Source organism: Silene latifolia, chromosome 5, assembly GCF_048544455.1.
Source record: "Silene latifolia isolate original U9 population chromosome 5, ASM4854445v1, whole genome shotgun sequence".
NCBI lineage: Eukaryota > Viridiplantae > Streptophyta > Magnoliopsida > Caryophyllales > Caryophyllaceae > Silene > Silene latifolia.
Window position 1 is genome coordinate 11,294,599 of NC_133530.1, and position 21,500 is coordinate 11,316,098.

Below are 21,500 nucleotides of genomic sequence, written 5' to 3' on the forward strand. Positions count from 1 at the left end.
CGAATTATTTACAAGATTAAAAGATTAATTATGAGAATTAATAACACAAATTAAACAAACTAATCGAATTAATTAGATTAAACAGGTTATTAATGACGAACTAATGATGGTGACGATAAATATCAGATGAAAAATATATCAATGATGAATTCCAGAGACTCAATATGGATGAATCGAACCTCTAAAAATCCGAATTGATTTGATGACGAAAACCCGCAAATATGAATTATAAGGGATTTAAGTCGGGATTTTGAAAGATGAATTAATTAGTAATAATTTACATGTTAAAATTATCATACCCAAATTATTATGTTAAAAGAAATATGAACAATTGAAAGCAAAGCAAAAACAGTCAGACGAACAAAAGACGAAGGAAGAAGAAAGGAAGCAGGAACTGCGGCAGCCTCAGGAAGAGGCGCAGCAGGTATTGCGTCCCTTCGAAGAGGCGCAGCAGTTGCTGCGTCCTTTCTCGACGTTTGTCTCCTGATAATCCGAAAAAGGGGTTTGAAACAAGGTTTTATAAATCGGTTTTAAGAGTATTTTCGACGTAAATCTTACAATGATGATTACAATAATAAAGAACAATAATAAAATAGGGATTTATAGCCTCGGACTTACATGTTTGACGAAACGAGATTGACTAAGTTAACGTTTAGTGATGCTCGACTCGAATGTACGACGAAAGTGCCCTATAGGAGGAATTAAACAGATTGATTAAAGTTGATTAATGTGGAGTTGGTCAAATTGGTCGGTCATGCAAAACGAGGCTTGTACTCAGAAAGATCCGAGCTTACGTGGTCGAAAGTTCAAGCACGTAGACGCCAAAAAGTAAGAACGTGGTTTAGAATGCAAAGGGAGAAGAGAAGGGCGGACACTCGCGTGAGAAATATGTGAGACCGAAGGTCTCTATTTATACTAATCACACGGAGGAAATTAGGGTTTCGGAGAAACTTTGGAAGTGAATCTCGAAAAGATACGAAAAATACGCAAAAAAGGACTGAGGAAGAGGCGCAGCAAGCACTGCGTCTCTTGGAAGAAGCGCAGCACCTGCTGCGTCCTTTCCTCAGTGGTTTCCTCCTACGGAAGAAAGTTTTCCGCGTTTCTATTATGGAATAGCGGAATAATCTTTTTTCCTTAATATTTTATATGATAATTTCGGGATATATTTTACCAAAGATCAAAAAATTGGAAATATGGAATAGAAATATCCGGAACATTCCAGAACATTCTGACTCGGCATTTTAAACGGTCATTAGAAAATGAAGACGGTTTTTGACCCGGACTCCAAATGTACTCTAGTTACTGTCAAAACGACCGTATCGGCGCGTAGATGACGACTATGAGGTAGACACAAGTGTTTGAGCGATCACTTGACGATAAACTTACGAACTGTCATAAATCGTTCCGTGTACCAAACATGCGGCCCAATCATCACCGGGTGGTTTGCGGGAGGTGCAGAAATGAGGTATCTACAGGTTAGCAGATTTTAGTAGCAGGGGTTTGACTATCAAATAAATTAGTAGAATTAAAAAAGGGTGTTTGGTAATTAACAGATTTTAGGATAATTAAAATGGTTTCATTAATAAATTGAATATGCTAATGCAATATGCTGCTATATTAGTAGCATATTTGAAAACAGTAGATTCCGCCCAATATGCTATCAGAATACGCCGTTTGCCAAACCCATGAAAATAGTAGATTGCTTGGTCAAACTACTAATTTAGCTAAATATGCTATTACCAAACATGGCCTTTGGTTGAAAAATAAGAAATTGGGTTGAATTTAGTGAAATTTTCATGTGTTTGACAAATGGCGTATTCTGATAGAATGAAACATGATGATATTTTTTTTAGTTTGTTAACGACTTTGAATAATGTTGGTGGAAAACATTGTCCTCCGTATGACAATTTTCGGAGAACTTATATTATTTTGTCTTTTGCTAAAATTAGTTTTTGATTTAAGATATTACATAGAGTTTCATTTAACACAAATTCTTCCTTGTGACGGAGATACCCGTCGCAAGCTTGCGACGGGTCAATTACATACCATATTAATCGCGGGTCGGGGAAACAAGAAAGGGACAAGCCACTGTTTGCGCATTTATGGAAGGTTGTACATATCAGTACTTGGCCCATTATTTATTGAAAATTATTTGCAATAAGTCCGTCTTGCTTTTAATGTCATATCTCTCTCATAAATGCTAGGCTTCTTCTTCTTCTTCAGTTCCCTATTGTTTCATTTGTAAGAAAACAAAAAAACCAAATCTCATTCATTGCTCTCTATTGTTCAAAATTATATATTCATCTTACAATCAATTGTCAAAAATTACGTTCTTAATATCTCAAAAATCTTGCGATAAAAAAATGGCGGACGAAGATGCACTTGTTGTGTTGTATTTTATTGATGTCTATATTTTTTCTTCTAATGTGATCCTGTTAACTAGATTATGTCAGTTCATATAAATGCACATGTTGGTGGTTTTTTCATAAAGGTCTATACTCTTACGACAAATGTCGCCCTGTCAACTAGAGTAAGGGGGGTATGATGGGTAGATGTTAGGTGGTTGAATTTGTTGATTGACACTCATTCATTCATTATTTTATCAATTTTTCATTTCTATCAATTTCTCTTAATAATTTCTCAACCTTTGTTCATCAGCTAATTTTTATATCCATTATTTGTTGCTTTTTCTCAATCAAAATCCACCCAAATTCCTCTTTTTAACTTTTTTTTTTCCAAAAACACAAATAACTTTCCTTTCATATTCAACAAATCATCATCTTCATCTATTTGCCAGTCAAAAATCAACATTCCGATGGCAAGAAAGGCGATGGATACTTTACCCCGACCCAAAAAGCATTCTTATTTTTATTGTTAACATTATTATTAAAATTTGTACATCAAAATATTACATTTATTGAAGGTAAGAAAAAATCAATACCAAAAAAATCTTAATTTTTTTGGTCCATCAAATTTGATAGAGATTCATTCATTATTTTTCAGATCATACGTTGATGTAAATCTTATTAATGTCTCTACTTTCAGTGCTAATGTAACCATGTCAAATATAGTACATCATATTAATTAAAGGCACATGCTCTTGTATATCTAATTAATATAATGTTCATACTTTTAGACTTAATGTCACCCTATCAATTGTACAGCATATTATGTAAACTCAAATGGTGTTAATATTTTGGTGTTAATGTAAATGCGCATGTTGTTATATATCTCATCAATGTATATACTTTTAGGACTAATGTCACCCTGTAAACTTCTGCATGTATGATTATTCCAAGGCACTATTGGGAATGAAAGCAGAGATATAGGAACTTATTTACGAGATGTATCGGAAACACACACATGCTGTCGGTTTCAGCATTAGGAAAGCAACATCTCGCAGAGTCAACGGGCCTGGCACACCCGAAGTCGAGAGATACTTTATATAATCATGTGAAGGGAAACATAAGAATGGTAGTAGGCTAGTTTAAAATCTTTAATTATGAATGTTGAAACATTCATAAGATTTTTTAACTGTTTTATAAAGTGACATGAAGGAGCGATATTTTTTCAGTGTTTTATGATGAATCAATATGTAATTATTTAACATCTAAATATGTAGGCAATTATCATCTGAATGTGTGTAGTTTTGAACTTTTTGTTGCTCTGGCAACCTGCCTTCATTGCCTTTGTTGGCTAGTGCATTTCCTGTGATTTGTTTTTCTTGTAGTATAGTGCATTTAGTTAGGTAAACATGTTATGTTTACAATTATGTGAACTATGTTTACAGTTTATGCTAGCGTGTAGCAACATTCTCGACTGTTTTCGATTTATGTTCACATCTATATTTAGAATGTTACCGTCCTTTGTTTGGTAACATATGATTCATTAATAGAAACATGTTTTTTTTTATATCTGAACATGAACATACGGTGTTTATATCCTCTATATGTGATCAGAACTTGTATGTGTAACAGTTTATTTTACCATAACGCTTTTAGTTTGATAAACATGTAATGTTTATAATTATGTGAATTATATTTACAGTTTATGATAGTGTGTAATAACATTTCCAACTTTCTTCGATTTAAGCCTATCTCTAAACGCTCCCTCCTCTCTCTAAAACAAAAAAAAACAAAAAACCCTAGCTTCCTTGCGCCGCCACCTCCATCAACCACACATTCCCTCCTCTTCCCCTATCCGATCGCCGGTGATGGGGTCATCCTATGGCCCTTATCCGGCGATCTCCCACATCTCCCCCTTCTATGATCCTTTTTGGTTCTCACCCCTATGATTTGTGACGGATTTTTGTGTGTTTGGGCTGTTCGTGGTTGTCGTCTCGACCATGGGGCTCCCGTCCCGTCGATCCTCGTCCTGTCGCTGAGAAACCTTACATGCACCTCTCCTCCCTTTCCGTGGTAAGTCTCGGGTTGGTCGACCTTCTGTCGGCTTCTTGGTGTTGCTTTGGTGCGTGAATCCGGGTTGTATGGCAGTTTGTATGGCGGTTTTCCGTCATCTTTAGTTTGTGTCAGTGGATTGTTTTGCTGATTGGCCTGTTTCTTGTTGTGTCGAGTTGTTGCTTTTTGGGACGGTTAGGGACCGGTTGGTGATCCCCCCATTTCCCCCACCAATCGGTTCTTAGTCTTGGGTTTCTTAGAGCATAGCTCTTTGGGTTTGTTTGGGACGATTGGTGATCCCCTATTTCCCCCATCAATCGGTCCTTTGTTTTTTGTCGTCAATGTTTTTTTACGGGTCAGTTTGGGACCGATTGGTGATCCCCCCATTTCCCTCACCAATTGGTCCTTTGGTCTGGGTGGCTGTGTAGGTGGTTTTGCATGTAAGGCGGTGGTCCTGGGAGGTTTCGATTGGTGAAATGGGTGTCCTTTGCTGGTTTTCTTGGTGGCCTGTTTTTTACTGTGTCATTCTTTTGCTGTGTCCGTCCTTTTTTTGGGTGGTGTGAGTTCTTGGGGTCGGTCGGGGTTTTTTTGGTTGAGATGTGTTGGGTAGGGTGGAGTTGGAAGTGGCTATGTTTGTGGTTGGTACGGATGTGGTGATTTTCAATTCTGTTTGATGGTGATTTTCTGTTTATCGTTTTTTCAAATAAGTCTAGCCGCATTTTCGAGTATGATTAGGGTGTCCTGTCCCTTCCTCGGGGTGTTGGTTATCGCTATTGTTGTCTCTTCATGGATGTTTAGGGTGTCCTGTCCCTTTATCCTTGGGGAGCTTCTAGGTATAATAAATCGGTTTTATGAAGATCGATGTCTGGTTCGGGTTGGATTTGTCAGTCGACGGCGCTTTATAGCAATTATGGACAGAAACTTGGCCGCAGGGAATCCTTTGATGTGGTTTGTGTACGTGCTGGGTTTGTTGATCCGTCGTTCGTGTGACTGTAGAGTTCGTTTGCCTTGGTGTAGGAGCCCATGCTCCATCGGATACAGCTTTTTGCCTGTCATCCACCATCTCTTTCTACGCTCTTGTGGCGTAAGTGCACCACGCCCTCGTCACTCCGCATCTCACATGCATCGGAGGCTTTCAGGAGATGTTAGCTGCTCGCACAACGTCGATAAGGAGACTTGCGTCCACTTTTTCGTACTCCACCAACTTGATGTTTCTATCCGACATGGTCTTTTGCTAGGTTTTAATATTTGTATCGTAGTGACGGTTACTTGCATGTGTAATATGGGCGTTGTTTGCCCGAACTTTATGTAGGTATACCTTTATTTACTGCTGCCAAAAAAAAAAAAAAAAAAAAAACTTTCTTCGATTTATGTTCACATTCTTATTGATAATGTTGTCATCCTTTCTTTGGTATTATATGATGCATTAATAGCACATTTTTACTAAAAATGTGAACATTATTGATAAAAATATGAACAATATTTTTGGTAACATAATAAATGAATATGTAAATTGTTTTCAAACATGTTAACATTATATTCGTAATTACCAATATAAATGCTCACTATGTTCACATTTTTAAATTAACATAAATAATTTGCTAACATAATAAATGAATATGTGAACAATGGACATGTCATTTTTGAACAATATGAATATTTACAACTTGGTAATATTATTGATAAAAATGTGAACAACATAACGGATAAACATGTAAACAAATATGTAAACAAGTTGTCATTCCTTCGCCACCAATAACCGTCATCTTACTTCCATTTCCTGATCCTTCAGCCTCGTCAGCACCCGCCTCTCCACCGAACTCCAGCGTCATGGTGTTGTGCGTAACAGAGATCGCTTTAATATTCCTCTATGTTGTCATCCAATTTTGGAAACAGATCTACACACAATATACAACATTGCAATCAACGAATGGTAACCATAAATTTTTTTATAAATGGTCACATATTGATTACAATGGATAACATCATGTTAAATATTTTAACATTATGTCAAAAATAGAAAGGAAGAACAAATATTAAACTAACCCACATATTCACATAATCCCTAACAATGATTTCAGTTTATTGTAATTTTTAACCAACACAAACTAATTCAAAATATAACATTCAAATTTGTATAATTTCTCCTTGTTTGTTAAGTGTACACAAACAAAGTGAAAATCGCCATAAAATACACTTAAAGAGACAAAAGATAGATAATTTCAGTTATATAACATTGAAGTTCAAAATGGTCATAAATTGTACCCGTGTTACATTTTTCAGAAAATTGTAAACATCTTACATTAATAAACATAAAACAAATACTCTGACACATGTCAACAATTCTACTCAATATGAGACCATTCTCACTAAAAGTTGTGGAAATAAAGCCTCTATTATGTCGTCATTTCAAGACCAGCATGTAACCATTTATTTCAATAAGCGAACATTCAAATTTGTATGACTTTGTCCTTGTCTATTAAATTTACACAAATAAGGTGAAAATGACAACAAATTACACAAATCGTTTTTAAACAAATATAAAAAAAAGGAATAATCAAAGAAACCACTGCCTTACCTTTTCTTTTCCCTTTCGCCGACACTCCTGGCAGCACTTTTTTCTTAACACCAACAAAATTAACAAACCATTTTTAAAACTCCAAAATGCAAAGAACAAATTAAATATAATAAAACCACCATTATCATAAAAACCATTAAATATAAACTATTCTCCTCGTTTTGTTACCATTTTTTGCATGTCTCAATTACTAAAATCATAGAACTATAATCAAAACCATAAACCCAAAAAATTAAAAGAAAATAAATAAAAAAAGACATACCTCCACCGACATCATCACCCGCCTTCGTGGCTCTTGTGTTTTTCTTAACTGGTTGTCGTTTTGTTACCATTTTTTATGATAATGTTTTGGATTTTGTTTCATGTGTATGAATTAGAGCTGATCAAGTGCGGGCCGACCCGTTTGGCCCAGCCCGTTCGGCCCGCTAAAATAGCGGGCTTGGACAAGAAAAATCAAAAATTAAACGGGTAACGGACAAGAAAACTAGGCCCGCTAGAATAAATGGACGGGCTTGGACTAAGCAAAATTGCCCATGGGCGGCCCGCTAGGCCCGCTATTAATAGTGACCTCATAAAAACCCTCAATTCTCGGACTTTCTTTGCTGATTTCATTTGCAATTTGTACACTCTAAACCAATTAGGTAGCGCAAATGAATACTTATACCTTACGTATAAGTGGGAGATTGTCAATATTTACACTTGTCGTATAAAGATTCTCCGAGAATGGACATGCTAACGGGATTGTTGTATAAATATACTATCTTCAAGTATTTACACGGGAGTGTATGTAACCGCTAATAGTGCCGCACAAATACCGAGGCAAAAATGAACTTTTGATGTTTGTAGCAGAACATTGCCAAACTTGTGTTTTTTCCAAAATCTAGTAAGCTTATCTTTTGAAAATTAGTATGCTTTTTTAAGGGTAAGCTTTTAAAGACAATTGTTAAGATTTAGGGGATGTAGCGATAACAAACTTGTGTTTTAATAGAAACACTAATTTTTGTATTTTATTTTAGTCAGGCCCGCGGGCCGGCCCGCTATCTTGAAGTGGGCGGGCACGGACAATGAAAAATGGCCCGCTAAGCGGGCTCGGGCTTTAAAATACGGCCCGTCGGACACTTTTTTAGCGGCTAGGCCCGGCCCATGTTCGGCCCAAGCCCGCTTTTGATCAGCTCTAGTATGAATAATCTCAATGAGAAAGATGAGATTTCTCTGAGAATTTTGAAAGGGGAAAGAGAAGTGGGTAGAGAAGATGAAAAGGGATTGGTAAGATAATGAATATAATTAGGTTAAAAGTGGTGTTTTAAATTTGTGGTAAATAATAAGCATTGGGAAAGGAAGGGTATTTATTATTTTTTTTACTCCAAATGTCTTCTCACCCACTGACTACTCTGCCTACATAGTGCATATTGTCTATCCATTTACCATTAAAACGGCACTATCCAACCCGTCGCAAGCTTGCAACGGGTATCTCCGTCACAAGCAAGACGGGCTGTTCATTTAATTACTCCTATACCAAACTTGGGGATCATCTCCCTTATATGCCAAATCTAAAAATTAGGGATATATTTTTAGTAAATGGATTATACATCCGATATACTAGCACAAGTTTAATAGTTTCTGAGCATCATAATAAAGTTTTTGAGTTTTGTTTTAAAAATTATGAGTTTTATTATAAAATTTTTGAGTTTATTCACTAAAACATTAAGCTCAAAAAACTATGATAAAACTCAAAAACATTACATATAAACTTAGTGTATGTTTGGCCTAGTTTGTAAAAGTGTTTATGGACTCAAAAACACTTTTTGGCCAAACATATTGTTTTCTAAAAGTTAAACAAAAATTCTCAAAAGCTAAAAATCCATATTTTTGCCCATAGAAATAGAACAGCTATTTGTTGTTTCTGCTTTTGAAAAACACTTTTGAAAAATTAAGCTTGAAAAAACAAAAACTCATTTTTAAGAATCAATGCCAAACATGCTCTTAGTTAAATTTAAGTTTGACGGAAAATAAAAAATAAAGTCTAACTTATAAACTTTAATAAGCTCAAAAAAAATACAAATATGCTTAAAAACAAGTAAATTGTGAGGTAATACTCCGATGTATGCTCCTTTTTCACATACATTTTCCCCTATATTAAACTCCCTGCTAATCATTTCATTAGAATATTTACTCCCGGAAATATTACAAGGATTCCAGGCAAGCCCTAAATGCGGCCTAATTACCGTTGTTTACCCTCTACATTTACACACTTTCAGGTTAATTTCACAATTAGTCTTCCAGTTCGGTGTTCTTCGCCTCCTTGGTCCGTCCTTGTTCCTTCACAATCAAAAACTCGTGCTATTTTACCGCCAAAACCATGGATGAATTTCCCAACAAGGTAAGTTATTTTCTCCCTTTTTACCATTTTCTCTGAAGGTTCTTTCATATCCGTCTTAAGAATGAAACAGCTCAAATAACACCCCACCTGCATAGATATGACAACCCATTGTTAATCTCTATACATTTTATTTTTTGTCTTATGTGTGACCCGTTTTAAATTTAAGACAGATATTAGTCAATTAGTCATCGGAAATGAGAATTTGTGTTGGATCAAAACCGAAACCCCTGATTTTCGTCATCCTCAATAGATAAATCGTTTTTTTCTAGTTTTGTTTCGAATTTCAGGGCTTTTTAGCAGCTACTTAGACGAAGATTGACCTGACAAAATTGATCCGCAACCCAAATAATATGACCCGAAACCAAATTGACCCGACTCGTGATTGATTGTTTCAAGCGCAGAATCCTGGAATAATGCAATTGGAAGAAGAAGATGATGATAATGAGCCTGAATTTATCACCTTATTACTAAGAACCCGAACAAATGATTTTGGAGTCGGTTTACAATTGGAAACCCTCATTCGTACTTGATAATAAGCAAGAATTTGTCTCTTTTCTGAAAACACAAAAATTTGACTATAGTTCTTCTAAATATCCCGAGTTCAAGACGAGATTGTTGAAGTTGCTATGTTATTGTCGTGCCATTCGCTGCGCGACTGCATTGCTTAATGGGGGAAACTGCATTGCTTTCTGGCTGACGACAGAAGAGACTGTGATGAATTGAAAATTAAGGCAACATTGCCACTCAATGTTGCACTTGAAAATATTCGGTATTTCTTTGTTACTCTAAACATCTATAGTTGTTGCTCTTCTATTCTTTTTCCGTGGTGTGATTGTTTGCTCTTTGCACAAGGATCATTATCTTTTCCGAAACTGGAAGGATGATAAGTCTGCCATTGATCTTGTGGTGCTTCTCTGTGACAGCGAGTTTGTATGGTGTTCCAGATCTACCTTTTAGTTGGAATATATTGTTGTCGTGTTGCATAGAGTTTGATCCATTTCACGCATGTGCATGTGTGTGCGCCATGCTCGTGTGCTCACACACACAAATTTGTTGATAGGATAGTCTGGGCAGGTCATTAATTATTTATGACCACTATGCCTAATTCCTGGCTGATATGACCAATTATATCCCGATAAGTACGAACTTAGCCAATGGCCAATAAAAAATGCCTTGATATTTGAGCTATTATGTACCTGTTAGTTGTACTCCCATATCCGGAATTATATGTTTTCATCCACAGACCCACATATTTATTGATGTGTAAGTATGTATGCATATAGACTAAAGAGTAATCGTGTTTTTGCTGTGTCATAATCTGTGATTGAATTGATGGTTGTAAAAAATCCCAGATTTTATTCTCTGTTAGTTTTTATCTGATTTGGTTAGTCTGATTGTATCATAGATTTTTGTGTTTTAGGTTTAAGCTTCAGCTTTTTCCACTTTTTTTTTTTTTTTGTCATGTAAATTTTGTTTTTTGTAAAAATGGATTTCTGTTGCTTTTCTTGTTTGTTCACACTTATTTGTCCTAAAGAATCCATTTGCTTTTCGTTTGATAATGAACCCATTTCCTCACCAAAGATACTGTTAGTTAATATCCTTCCATAACTAAATATTTCAAACATTTTAATGTTATCGTTCTTATACGATGGTGTCTTGCTCTTATTTCTATTGCTTTTGACAGAGGAATATATTGGAGACTATAAGGTTGCTTGTGCGGAAGATGAAAGATGTCTACTTTGAACTTCTACTATATTTGAAAGAAGGAAAGATGATTGAGTTGTGTGCGTTGCTGATGGTAGCCCATAAAGAGCTTTGCCATTAACCTTGTTAGTGCACAGTTTGGCTCCAACATCACTCACTCACAAAGCTGGAGTAGCTGGTACCGTGACACTTTTCTACGAGTGCACACACTGTGCACAGGAACTTGTATGAACACAGAGATCTACATGTGAGAAAAGAGACGAGTTTACTACTAGATATATTTGGAAAGATAGGTGACTATCTTTCTGCATATATTAGATTGGAGCAAGATATGGTAATCTACTGATATGGTTTTTCATTATTAGTTATAACTTGGAAAGTGATAACATTATCAATTTAATTAGTCCTAAGAATTTATGTTTGACAAATTGACAGTAAGTTTACCTTTAGACCGTCTTACAAACAAGTAGTAAGTCTTCTCTAAGAACTTGTGATTGGGTTCTTCCCGCCCCCTATTCACGGAACAAATCATGCTAGACTTCTAAATGTGCGCATATTTGCTCATGATCTTGATTATAATTGTTGCAATTTGTGATGTACAATGTTGTAAGACATCAGTTGTATCACTAATCACTGTATTTTTTTTCATGATCTTGATTATAATTGTAATTTGTGATCACGATCTTATGATGATTTGTACAAAGATTAGTTGTATGAGTTTTAATTCTTAAAAGTCATTGATGTGCAGGGCACTTGTGATGAATACTATCATATTTCATGGCTCATTGGCAGGGCGGGCATTTCTGATAAGCTAGTTTAAGAAGTCACTATTACTTTGTCCAGGTATGCCTGTACGCTTTGCTCATTATCGTAGCTGGCAGGATGAAACCAATTCTAGTAAGTGTTTACAGCCGGCCTTTTGGTTTTTGCAGACATCCTTCTGAAGGTCATAAGAGGGTATTTGGAAATTGGAAGGGCAAATCTCAACTTGGTTGAACAATCGCGTGGTCCTAAGGTAGGAATTATTGACCTGTATCATACTTGGAACAAAGTTGAGGTTCTAGTTTGCTCATCATTGATTCTATATGTACTTGAAACAGACTACCTTTTGGTTTTGTTTCCATGTCTCCTCAACTGTCATGACACGTGTCATTGTGTATATTTACCTACTTGGGATTTATCTTGTCGAGTTATTTTACAGACGATACAACCGCAATGGGAGTTAGTTGGCCTAGTTATATCACTTGTATTAGAAAAGTTTGTATGGTACTCCCTCTGTCCCGGTGATTTGTTGTCCTTTTCTATTTTTGGGTGTCTTAGTCATTTGTTGTTTTTTCTATTTTAAGAATGAACTTGATGAGCAATTTGATCATTCACTCTCAATTTGTTCCACTTGTCATTTAGTAATTGGCCCCTTCCTCTTTTCTTGGTCTTTGTGCCAAAACCAAAGGACAACAATTGACCGGAATGGAGGGAGTAATTAGCATACAACCTGGGTTTGAGAACTCTTTTGTGAGTATTAGGGCTATTGTAGGCACACAAACGACACAGGCGACAGTGGATGATAGGTTGCTCACGATATGCTGGATTTGCATGTGAATACGTTGTGTTAATTTATCTGAATTCTTATACGGAGTATATGAAATGATGGTGGCAGTTAGCTCACAATTATTTTTAAATGCCCTGTTACATTTAAATTTTTTCAATTTTTTATAAAAATATATATACATAATACATGCCATTTGATAACTATGATAAGTTGGTATGAATGGAGAGCTAGTGGATTTTTTTTTGTGTTACATCATCGTCCTCCTCCTCCCATGCAGTGTATTTCCATTGTGGCTGCCTTGACAAGTTGATTCGGGCATATGTGATTTCCCGGTAATAACCAGGTAACAACAAAAAGTAAGTCTCTTTTGTGTATTAATTTGCCGTATTATTGGGTACATTTTACAACTTTTCCGGGAAGGGTCTTTACTTTTGTGGCCATTTTGGGCGGTGTCTATGATTAGGGATTGACGAGTTGTACGTGTGACGAGAAAGTATAGTCTCAATAACTAAATAAAATGGCCAAAGTATAACTAATTGGATCAAGTTTTAATAAAAGAGGTGATAACTAATATACGAGTTGTACGTGTGACGAGAAAAAAGTAACTATTTTTTGATAAATAGTAGAACCAGTTTTTATTCAATAGTGACTAATTTCTATAACTAAAAAATAACCATTTTTTTTTAACTGATCACTGTTTGCCAAAAAGCACGAAACAAACCGTCGTACATGAAAATTACTGGTCATACTTGACCTCTTTTGCAAACGGGTCATATTAGTTTGGTATTCCCTCCGTCCCGATCAATGGTTATGTATTTCCATTTTGGGGTGTATTATTGAATTGTTATCTATTTTCATTTTTGACAACCTTTTGTGGATCACATTTCATTGCATATCGGGCTATGTGATTTGTGTGGTCCAAAATTATTCATACCTCTCTCCTTAATCTTTGCACCAAAAACAATAAATAACAATTGATTGGGACGAAGGGAGTATTTAATTTGTGATTAGGATGACCCACCTCCCTCCTTAGATCATGTCCTAGGATAGTAGGACGACTCCAAATAAACACCATCATCACAAGTTCCAACAATTTGGCATCAATATCTACACATGCAAAGTACACGTGTAATTATAAAAAAAAAAAAAAAAAAAAAAAACTCAGGATTAAACATTTGATAATAAAAACATAAAAGCACTGTTTTTTTCGCGGCGAACACCAAAACTTGATCCTAACCCAGTAAAGGAAGAATGTATATATTTTTTGTAAGCATATTTTGGTTAAATCTCACACTTCTTAGAAACTAAAGGTATGTAATTTATTGTTTCTGTTTTTCCTCCTTTTAAATTCTATAAATGTTATGACACCAGCTGCGAGCCCACCTTATCGAATGGTGTAGCGGGTGTTACACGTTATAGAAAAAACATATGAAAATTGATTTTTTTACTATACTACTTAAGTTTGTCCGCTCCCTAAATTAATACATTGATACTCTTAGATGTTGAATAACAAATCCTGGACTCGTCCCTGTATGGCGTATCACTTTATTTAATCATTTTAGAAGGCATATTCATAATTGTTGTTCAGCTTTGATGCTTATGCACGCTTGCTATTTATATGTTCAACAAGCAAAAAGTACGAGTACTTAATAGAGTATTACTCCTTCCGTTCCGGTTATTTATTTACTTATTCCATTTATAGGTGTGTAATTCATTTGTTTACATTTTTATATTGAGAATATTTTAAAGGATAATTTGATCATTCACATAACTTATTGTCCACTTGTCCCTCAATAACAATACCCACAAATGAACCCTTCCTCTTCCCAGGGGCGGCCTATGAGGTGTGCATTTCGGTTTGTCGAACCAGGGCCCAATGGGGTAAAGGGCCTCATAATTTGTATTTTCAGACTGAAAATTATAACAAGACAAGGAGAGTGGCATAGCGGTGTAGTATATTCGTTTGCATGATTGGATAGACGGCGCGGGTTCAAACCTTGTTGAAGGCATTTTTTTGATTAAATTTTCAATGGATTTCTTTATTATGTTTAAGTTCAACATTCTCAAAAATAATCTTGTTTAAACCACCCACAACAACAAAAAGATCTCAATCTAAAGTTGATATTTTCACATTAGAGTCGATCCCTGTACCAACAAGTTTAACAAAAGTTGAAATGCACTATTGAATACCACTAGGCCACTAGAGACCTTGATAATCATGAGATGAGTAAATTTTATATAATTCGTACATTAGCCTACTATTAATACATTAGTTACCATTTTAAAACATGTAGAGTATGCCATTTTTAAATAAAATTACATAGAAAATAATATACAATAAATTGTTAATTATAAAAGTATGCAATTGATAAAACTCAATGGTCGGTAAGAATAAAATCATGTTAATTTTTTACGACCATATTATATGGGGCCAAAATTAAAGTTAAACAAATGACCGGGATGGAGGAAGTACACCAACCATTATTCTTAATTAATGGTTTTACTCCGTATTATTATTTATCAAGATTTTGCTCACAACAAGCAAAGAAGAAATGATTTTTAGAAGGACAATCAAGGTCGAAGTGTATAACTTTTTCGGAAACATGGCGGATAATTGGTTGGATAAATAATACTTCCTCCATTCAACTCCACTCTACCACTTTTTATTTTCTACACTATTCACAAGTGGACATTTAGTTTCGATTTTCCCTCAATACATAAGTGAAAATATTTTCATGTGTGATCTTGTTTGATTCGTCCTTACGAGTACATTAAAAATATGCAAATACATAACTAACGATATTTACCGCGTAAAACACGCGTTGGCAAATGTAAAAAAGCAAAGTTGTAGAGTAAAATTGAATGGAGGAAGTATGTTGACGTTTGGTGAACAGTGACACATTTTGCATCAATTTTTACATAGTTTAACTAATACCGAGTACGAGTATATATACTCAGTGTCTAACATTCGACACTCAAATTTTAATTTGTGGCTAATTTATTGACAAAGGCCGGAGTTATATATGACGCTCGACTTCAATTCAATGGACCGCCTCATGAAGGCAGCTACAATAGGTGATGTGGAGAGTTTAAGGGGAGTTACTAACGCAATCAACGTTGAGAAATTGAATTCATATGTTATGAGCAGGAAAGAGTTGGCGGGTGGTAACTTGATTCATAGGGCGGTAAAAAAGAATCACTACACATTCTTGTCAGAAGCTCTAAGAATTTTACCACCCCAAGTGATTGTTAAATATATATGCCAGGTTGATACATCAAAAGGGTCAAACCCTCTTCATTACGCGGCCATTGAAGGTAATATCTTCATCGTCAAATTGTTGGTTAATGCCTACATCACCGCCTCCACTTCCCTTGGTACCCAGGTGATGTTTTCAGCAATTGAAGTCTGCCTACACTACATGAGACCGTTTAATTGAGAATGTATTTATTTTTTCGTTCAATTTTGTAGAGGACACCCCCATGGTTGACGAAGAACTCCAAGGGAAAAACACCATTACGTTGTTGCTTGATCAAAAGGACAAAAAAGACGCACGAATATATAGCAAAGTACTTAGTTTCAAGGGAAAAACATTTTTTAGAGAGTTCCTCCTTGGATGAGATCTCCACAATGACTCTAGACAAGAAGGGCGCTAGCATCTTATTCTGTGCAATACGTGACGGATTCTCACTTTTGGCTGAACAAATCCTCACGTCCGGTCTCCCCTACCGTCTCAACGGTGCGCATGATGATATGGCAAACCCTCTCCATCATGCATCCAAGTCCAATGGTATGACACCCTTTCTTACTTCCTAATCTGACACAATTATTTGTAGTCTTGTACGAGACCGTAAATATCTATTACTTTTTTTTGTGTGTGTAGACCATCCCGTTTAGTCTGGATTTGAGCCGGGTAGGCAGTAAAGCTCTCCTTCATGATGCTAATAGAGCACACTTGCACAATAATAAATTAGCTAGCATTTTGTTTAAGAAGCTACTTTGTTCAAATAAGCTAAGCTGAAATAACTTGGTTAGAGATGGTTGTACTTCTACTTGACAACCAAATTGCTGCAATTTTTGTTAAATACGGTGTGTAATTATTTTTGTGTCGAAAAAAATCCAAAATATACTCATTATTAATATTTTTTTTTTCCTAAAAGGTTTTAAGATAGATGATAATTTATTGGAAAAATAGTGTGCCCCTGTGTCCGCCAATGTTAAAAGGTCAAAGTGTCAAACTAAGTTGCCCATGAAATAGCTCATTGTAGTCATGTTGAAGGTTAGGTTTTGGTCAAATGTGCTACTTGTAAACTTTGCAGTTTTCTTAAATAAAAAATGAAAAAAAAAAAGTTTACTTTGATTAAGTTTATAAAATTTTATAGAGGTTAGGATGCATAGATCCGACTCCACAGCCCAGTCTCCAACTAGGCTAAGTTTTTGTATAGTTCCGACTTTTGAAATAGATCAAACAAATTACTTACCTTTAGAACTGAATACATGAGTACATGACTATGGCCTTGTTCTTCTTTTCAACCGATGGGAGCTGAACTGAACTGAACTGAATTGAATTTAATGGAGCTCAGCTAAATTGAACTGAACTGAACTGAACTGAACTGAATTGAGCTGAAGTAAGAGTTAATTTGTGAAGAGATGAGCTTAACTGAAGTGAACTGAATGAAGCTGAACTGAACTGGATAGAGCTGAGTTGAACTTAAATGAGTTGAAATTAAGCCAAGTCTATTTAAGTATTAAGTTTCATCCGCTTAGATTGGGATCATGGACAAGTATATCTGCAAATGTCTAATGAGAGGTGGTAGTGTGGTGCACTGGTAATCATGAGATGGATTCAAATCCCGTTAACAACATATTGCCCTTACGACTCCCTTAAGTCAATTTTTCACCGTCTTTAAAAACTTTATTCTGCAGAGCAAGTATCCAGGTTGCTGCTTGAAAAGCATCCTGAACTGATTGTAAAAGAGTCTGGTTCTGCTGGCACAGTGCTTGATAGAGCTGTAGAAGATAATGCTGCATGGTTGGTTAAATTGATGCTTTTAGAGGAAGACGGCACTTCTCGAAACCGCCTACGGCCTTGGAATAAAGCATGCAGAAGACTAATCTGGCACACTAATCCAAGCTCATCCGGTGATACTCCTCTTCATATTGCAGCAAGAAAGGGTTACAGTGACATTGCAGAACTTCTAATACAAGGTTACGAGTCTGCTATCCGAGACGAGGCTGAAGAGTGGGATGTTCCAGAGTCTCACCCTTCAAATGATCAACTGGGTGTTAATCCTTTGAACATTGAGAATTCCGAGAAGGACGTACCATTATTTGTGGCCCTCAAAAAGAAACATGATGATACAGGAATGTACTTGCTATCAGTAACCGTTTTTAAATTAATGTCTTTGAAGGATAAAGAAGGCAAAAATGCTTATGATCTCGCTGACAAAAATGGTTGTGAAAAATCGAAATGTTTGATACTTGAAAGATCAGTACGTTCTAGCGCTGAAGATTTGTTAAACTGGGACTCACAACATAACGGCAGACTCCATTCCAGTGTTCTTAAGATTGTCCACCATTTTGCTTCAAGATGTGAAGGTTTGAGACTCTAGTTTCGTCATTTGATTACGAATCTTAATGACTGTATTATAGAACAAGTTTTCTTTGTGATTTACCTAAACTTAATAAAAGTGTCTGTCATTTTTTACGAATCTTTCATTTTTCTACTGCAAGTGATGAGTGACATGTTCACATCAGAGGGTGTCGGAAGGCCTGCAACAAATGGACTTTCCATATTCGAGAAAGACTCAAAAAAGGATGCAAATTCACACCTTATACAAGCTGCAGAACGGGGTGAAGGTTGGCTCGTAAAATTGCTTTTGGAGGGAGACAGTACTTTGATAAACGATTCAACACCAGCGTGGCTAATAGCATGCGCGAAGGGTCACTTATCTACAGTTTTAGCCTTTGTTGAACAATGTGATCAAGAAGAATTCATTCAGCTTTGTCGAAACAACAAACAAACGCCTCTTCACCATATGGAGTTGCTAAAATATGAGCAGTACAAGAATATGTTGGCGAATCCAGTGATGCAGAAGCTAAAGAATCAATTTGACAGAGATGGTGCCACTCCATTGCACGGAGCCATTGAACGCAGTGACATTGGACTGACAAAGGCATTGTTAGAAACTAGGGGCATAACACTCGACATTCCGGATCAGAATGATAAAACAGTTTTAGAATTGCTGGAAGAAAAGTGTAAAGTCAATCCTGAGTTCTTTGAGTTGTACAAAGACTTGCTAGAAAACCCACTTATGACGCAGGAATTGAAGAATCGGGGTGACAGCAATCAAGATACGTCTCTGCATCGAGCCATAGGACGCGACGACCATAAACTAACAAAAGAACTCCTATATAGTAAGGGCATGAAACTTGACCTCGAGAATCTGAATAATAAAACTGCGTTGGATTTACTTGAGGCCAACTGTGTTATGGATGATGCGTTCTTTGGGCTATACAAACATCTGTTAGGAAGTGCGGTCATGACGCAGGAATTGAAAAATAGGACAGACGTCAATGGAGCTACGTCTTTACACCGCGCAATAGAACAGAAAAACGAAAGACTAACGAAGGTACTGAAGGATACTAAGGGCATAAAACTTGACATCAAGAACAAGGATGGTAAAACAGCCTTCGATTTGATCGAAGAACACTGTAGTATCACATCTACCAATGGATACTGGTATGAGTTGTATAAGAATTTGTTGGAAACTTCAGATCAGTTGCAGAAGATAAAGAACCGCAAAGGTATCAGCAGAGCCACTCCTTTGCACATTGCATTAGAACAGGAGGACCTGACGCTGGCGAAAACATTGGTGCAGAATAACGGTATAGAACTCAGCACCAAAAACAGAAACGGGAAAACAGCTCCAGATTTGATCGATGAGCTGTGTGATCGTAACATCCAGTGGTATGATTTGTACGAGGAGATGTTAGATAATCCAGACTATGTGCATGAGTTGAAGAATCGAAAGATTGGAGTGGACAAACAGACTCCTTTGCACCGAGCAATTATGAAAGATGATATTAAGCTGGCAAAAACATTGTTGGAAACGAAAGGGGTTGAACTCGACATCAAGGATACGAATGGTAAAACAGTCCTGAATTTACTCGAGGAGCGCAACAATTTTGATAAATGGCCTAGATGGGTACGTGGCTACGTGCAAATGGTTGTTTTCAGAATTTCCTTCAATAATTTTAGGGCATATTATAAATGTTCTTCCTGATTCCTGAGTAAGCATGTGCACATTATATTCCTTCTAAACAATAAAAACACGTAAATAATTGATTGCACGGATAAGGCGTAACAATGTCAAAATCATACTCTATCATGCAAGACTTTCTATTTTTTCAACTAGGAGAAGTGTCAAGATCTGTGTACAGATTACACTACTGTCGTGTCGTCTGACATGGCCATTGCCCCAAATACTGGTTATCAGGGCAACAATAAATGCTGGATAGCCAAGTGCGAATCGAGTAACTGTTGAACATATTGCAGGTTGAGATGTGCCGTGAAATAAGGCTGGACCCAAGCCTTAGAATTTTCGGGTTTAAGTATCTACAACGGAGGACATCACTGAAAGACATGAACAACACACTTTCTGTGGTAGCAGCTCTATTAGCCACCATCACCTTCGCGGCAGGGCTTACTGTTCCAGGCGGTGTGGATAACGAAGATGGGACAGCCATCCTAGGAACACAACCAGCAGTTTTTGTGTTCTCCATCGCAAACACACTAGCAATGTGCAGCTCCTTGATGGTGTTGTTCATGGTGATTGGTGCAATGATTTGGGAGGCTCACCCTTACGCCACTACTTTAATCGACTGGTGTGTGTTCTTCCTTCAGCTATCCTTGTGTGGTACAATTGTGGCATTTATGACGGGGGTGTATGCAATTATGGCCCCCAAGGTTAAATGGGCTGCCATTATTGTGATTATCTTGTGCGCATTAGCATTTGTAGGGGCTTTCATTGTTGTTATCTTTTTCTGGCCTCTCCTTTACAAGCCCTGCAAATTGATGAAAGATTCTCTGTGTCGGAATTGCTGTGGTACTAAAGCCAGTTCTGAGGATGGTGCATCATCTGTTCCTGCAGATAGGTCAATTTCTATTAGTACAACAACAGCTTCCAAACGGCACAATGAACCTCGCTCGGTTACAAATGCAAACATGCTACTGACCAGTCGAGAATCTGAAAGATTAGCAACGGCAGTTTAAGCACACCCCGTGAACCTCACTCATCAATAACAACATACGTCAACTTACCTTATAAATAAATCCCACAGTTTCGAAATACCAGGTGGGGAATAAAAGAGGGAAGCTTAAACCTCGGCTGTCATACTCGATACTCATACACACCCAGTATTCCTATTTGGTAGGAGCAGCTTCAAACTCATTGGTCTTTTCTTTCAGCGACTGTGTAATCCCCTGTGAATAAGATACGATGTAATTTTTTCATTTGTTTGTTTTTTGCACATCGTTTGTTCGATGAACTGCCATTTAAGTGCTTCTTCTTGTCATAATCTCCCTTATCTCCCTGATCTTTTATGCAGTATGACAAATTTACAGCTTAATTTCCTTGCAGGTTTTTGTTATCAATAATCCAATGTTCTGAACTAATGCATTTTCAGCTGTACTCCATCAAGACTTTATATTCGTGAATACGAATAGAGGTTTGTCATTCAGCTGTTTTTCTTACAGTAGTAAGCATTGCAGGATACAAAGATAGAATTTTTCCGGCATTTCTGTTTCTGAGAGACATCTGCAGGAAAGCATGCTCTGATCAGTAAATAAATGAGGCACTTGCCTCTCTGTATATCATTGCTTTCTAAGGCTT

The 21,500-nt window shown here is 36.5% G+C and overlaps 1 protein-coding gene across 4 annotated transcripts; it reads left to right on the top strand.

Moving 5' to 3' along the window:
- The first annotated feature begins 9,153 nt into the window (after positions 1–9,153).
- On the top strand, positions 9,154–21,183 carry LOC141656689 (uncharacterized). Of its 4 annotated transcripts, XM_074463680.1 has the most exons (11): positions 9,154–9,355; positions 9,757–10,124; positions 11,040–11,393; positions 11,808–11,902; positions 11,992–12,074; positions 12,886–12,964; positions 15,619–15,991; positions 16,078–16,396; positions 17,533–18,204; positions 18,340–19,814; positions 20,165–21,183. In XM_074463680.1, exons 7-11 carry the CDS (start codon positions 15,632–15,634, stop codon positions 20,879–20,881), a joined length of 3,543 nt encoding a protein of 1,180 aa, XP_074319781.1. In that variant the 5' UTR covers positions 9,154–9,355; positions 9,757–10,124; positions 11,040–11,393; positions 11,808–11,902; positions 11,992–12,074; positions 12,886–12,964; positions 15,619–15,631; the 3' UTR covers positions 20,882–21,183. The 4 variants fall into 4 exon arrangements, with proteins under 4 accessions (XP_074319781.1, XP_074319780.1, XP_074319782.1 ...); XM_074463679.1 differs by lacking the exons at positions 9,154–9,355; positions 9,757–10,124 and having other exon boundaries at positions 10,817–11,393; XM_074463681.1 differs by lacking the exons at positions 9,154–9,355; positions 9,757–10,124 and having other exon boundaries at positions 10,817–11,393; positions 12,886–12,951.
- The last annotated feature ends 317 nt before the right edge of the window (positions 21,184–21,500 follow it).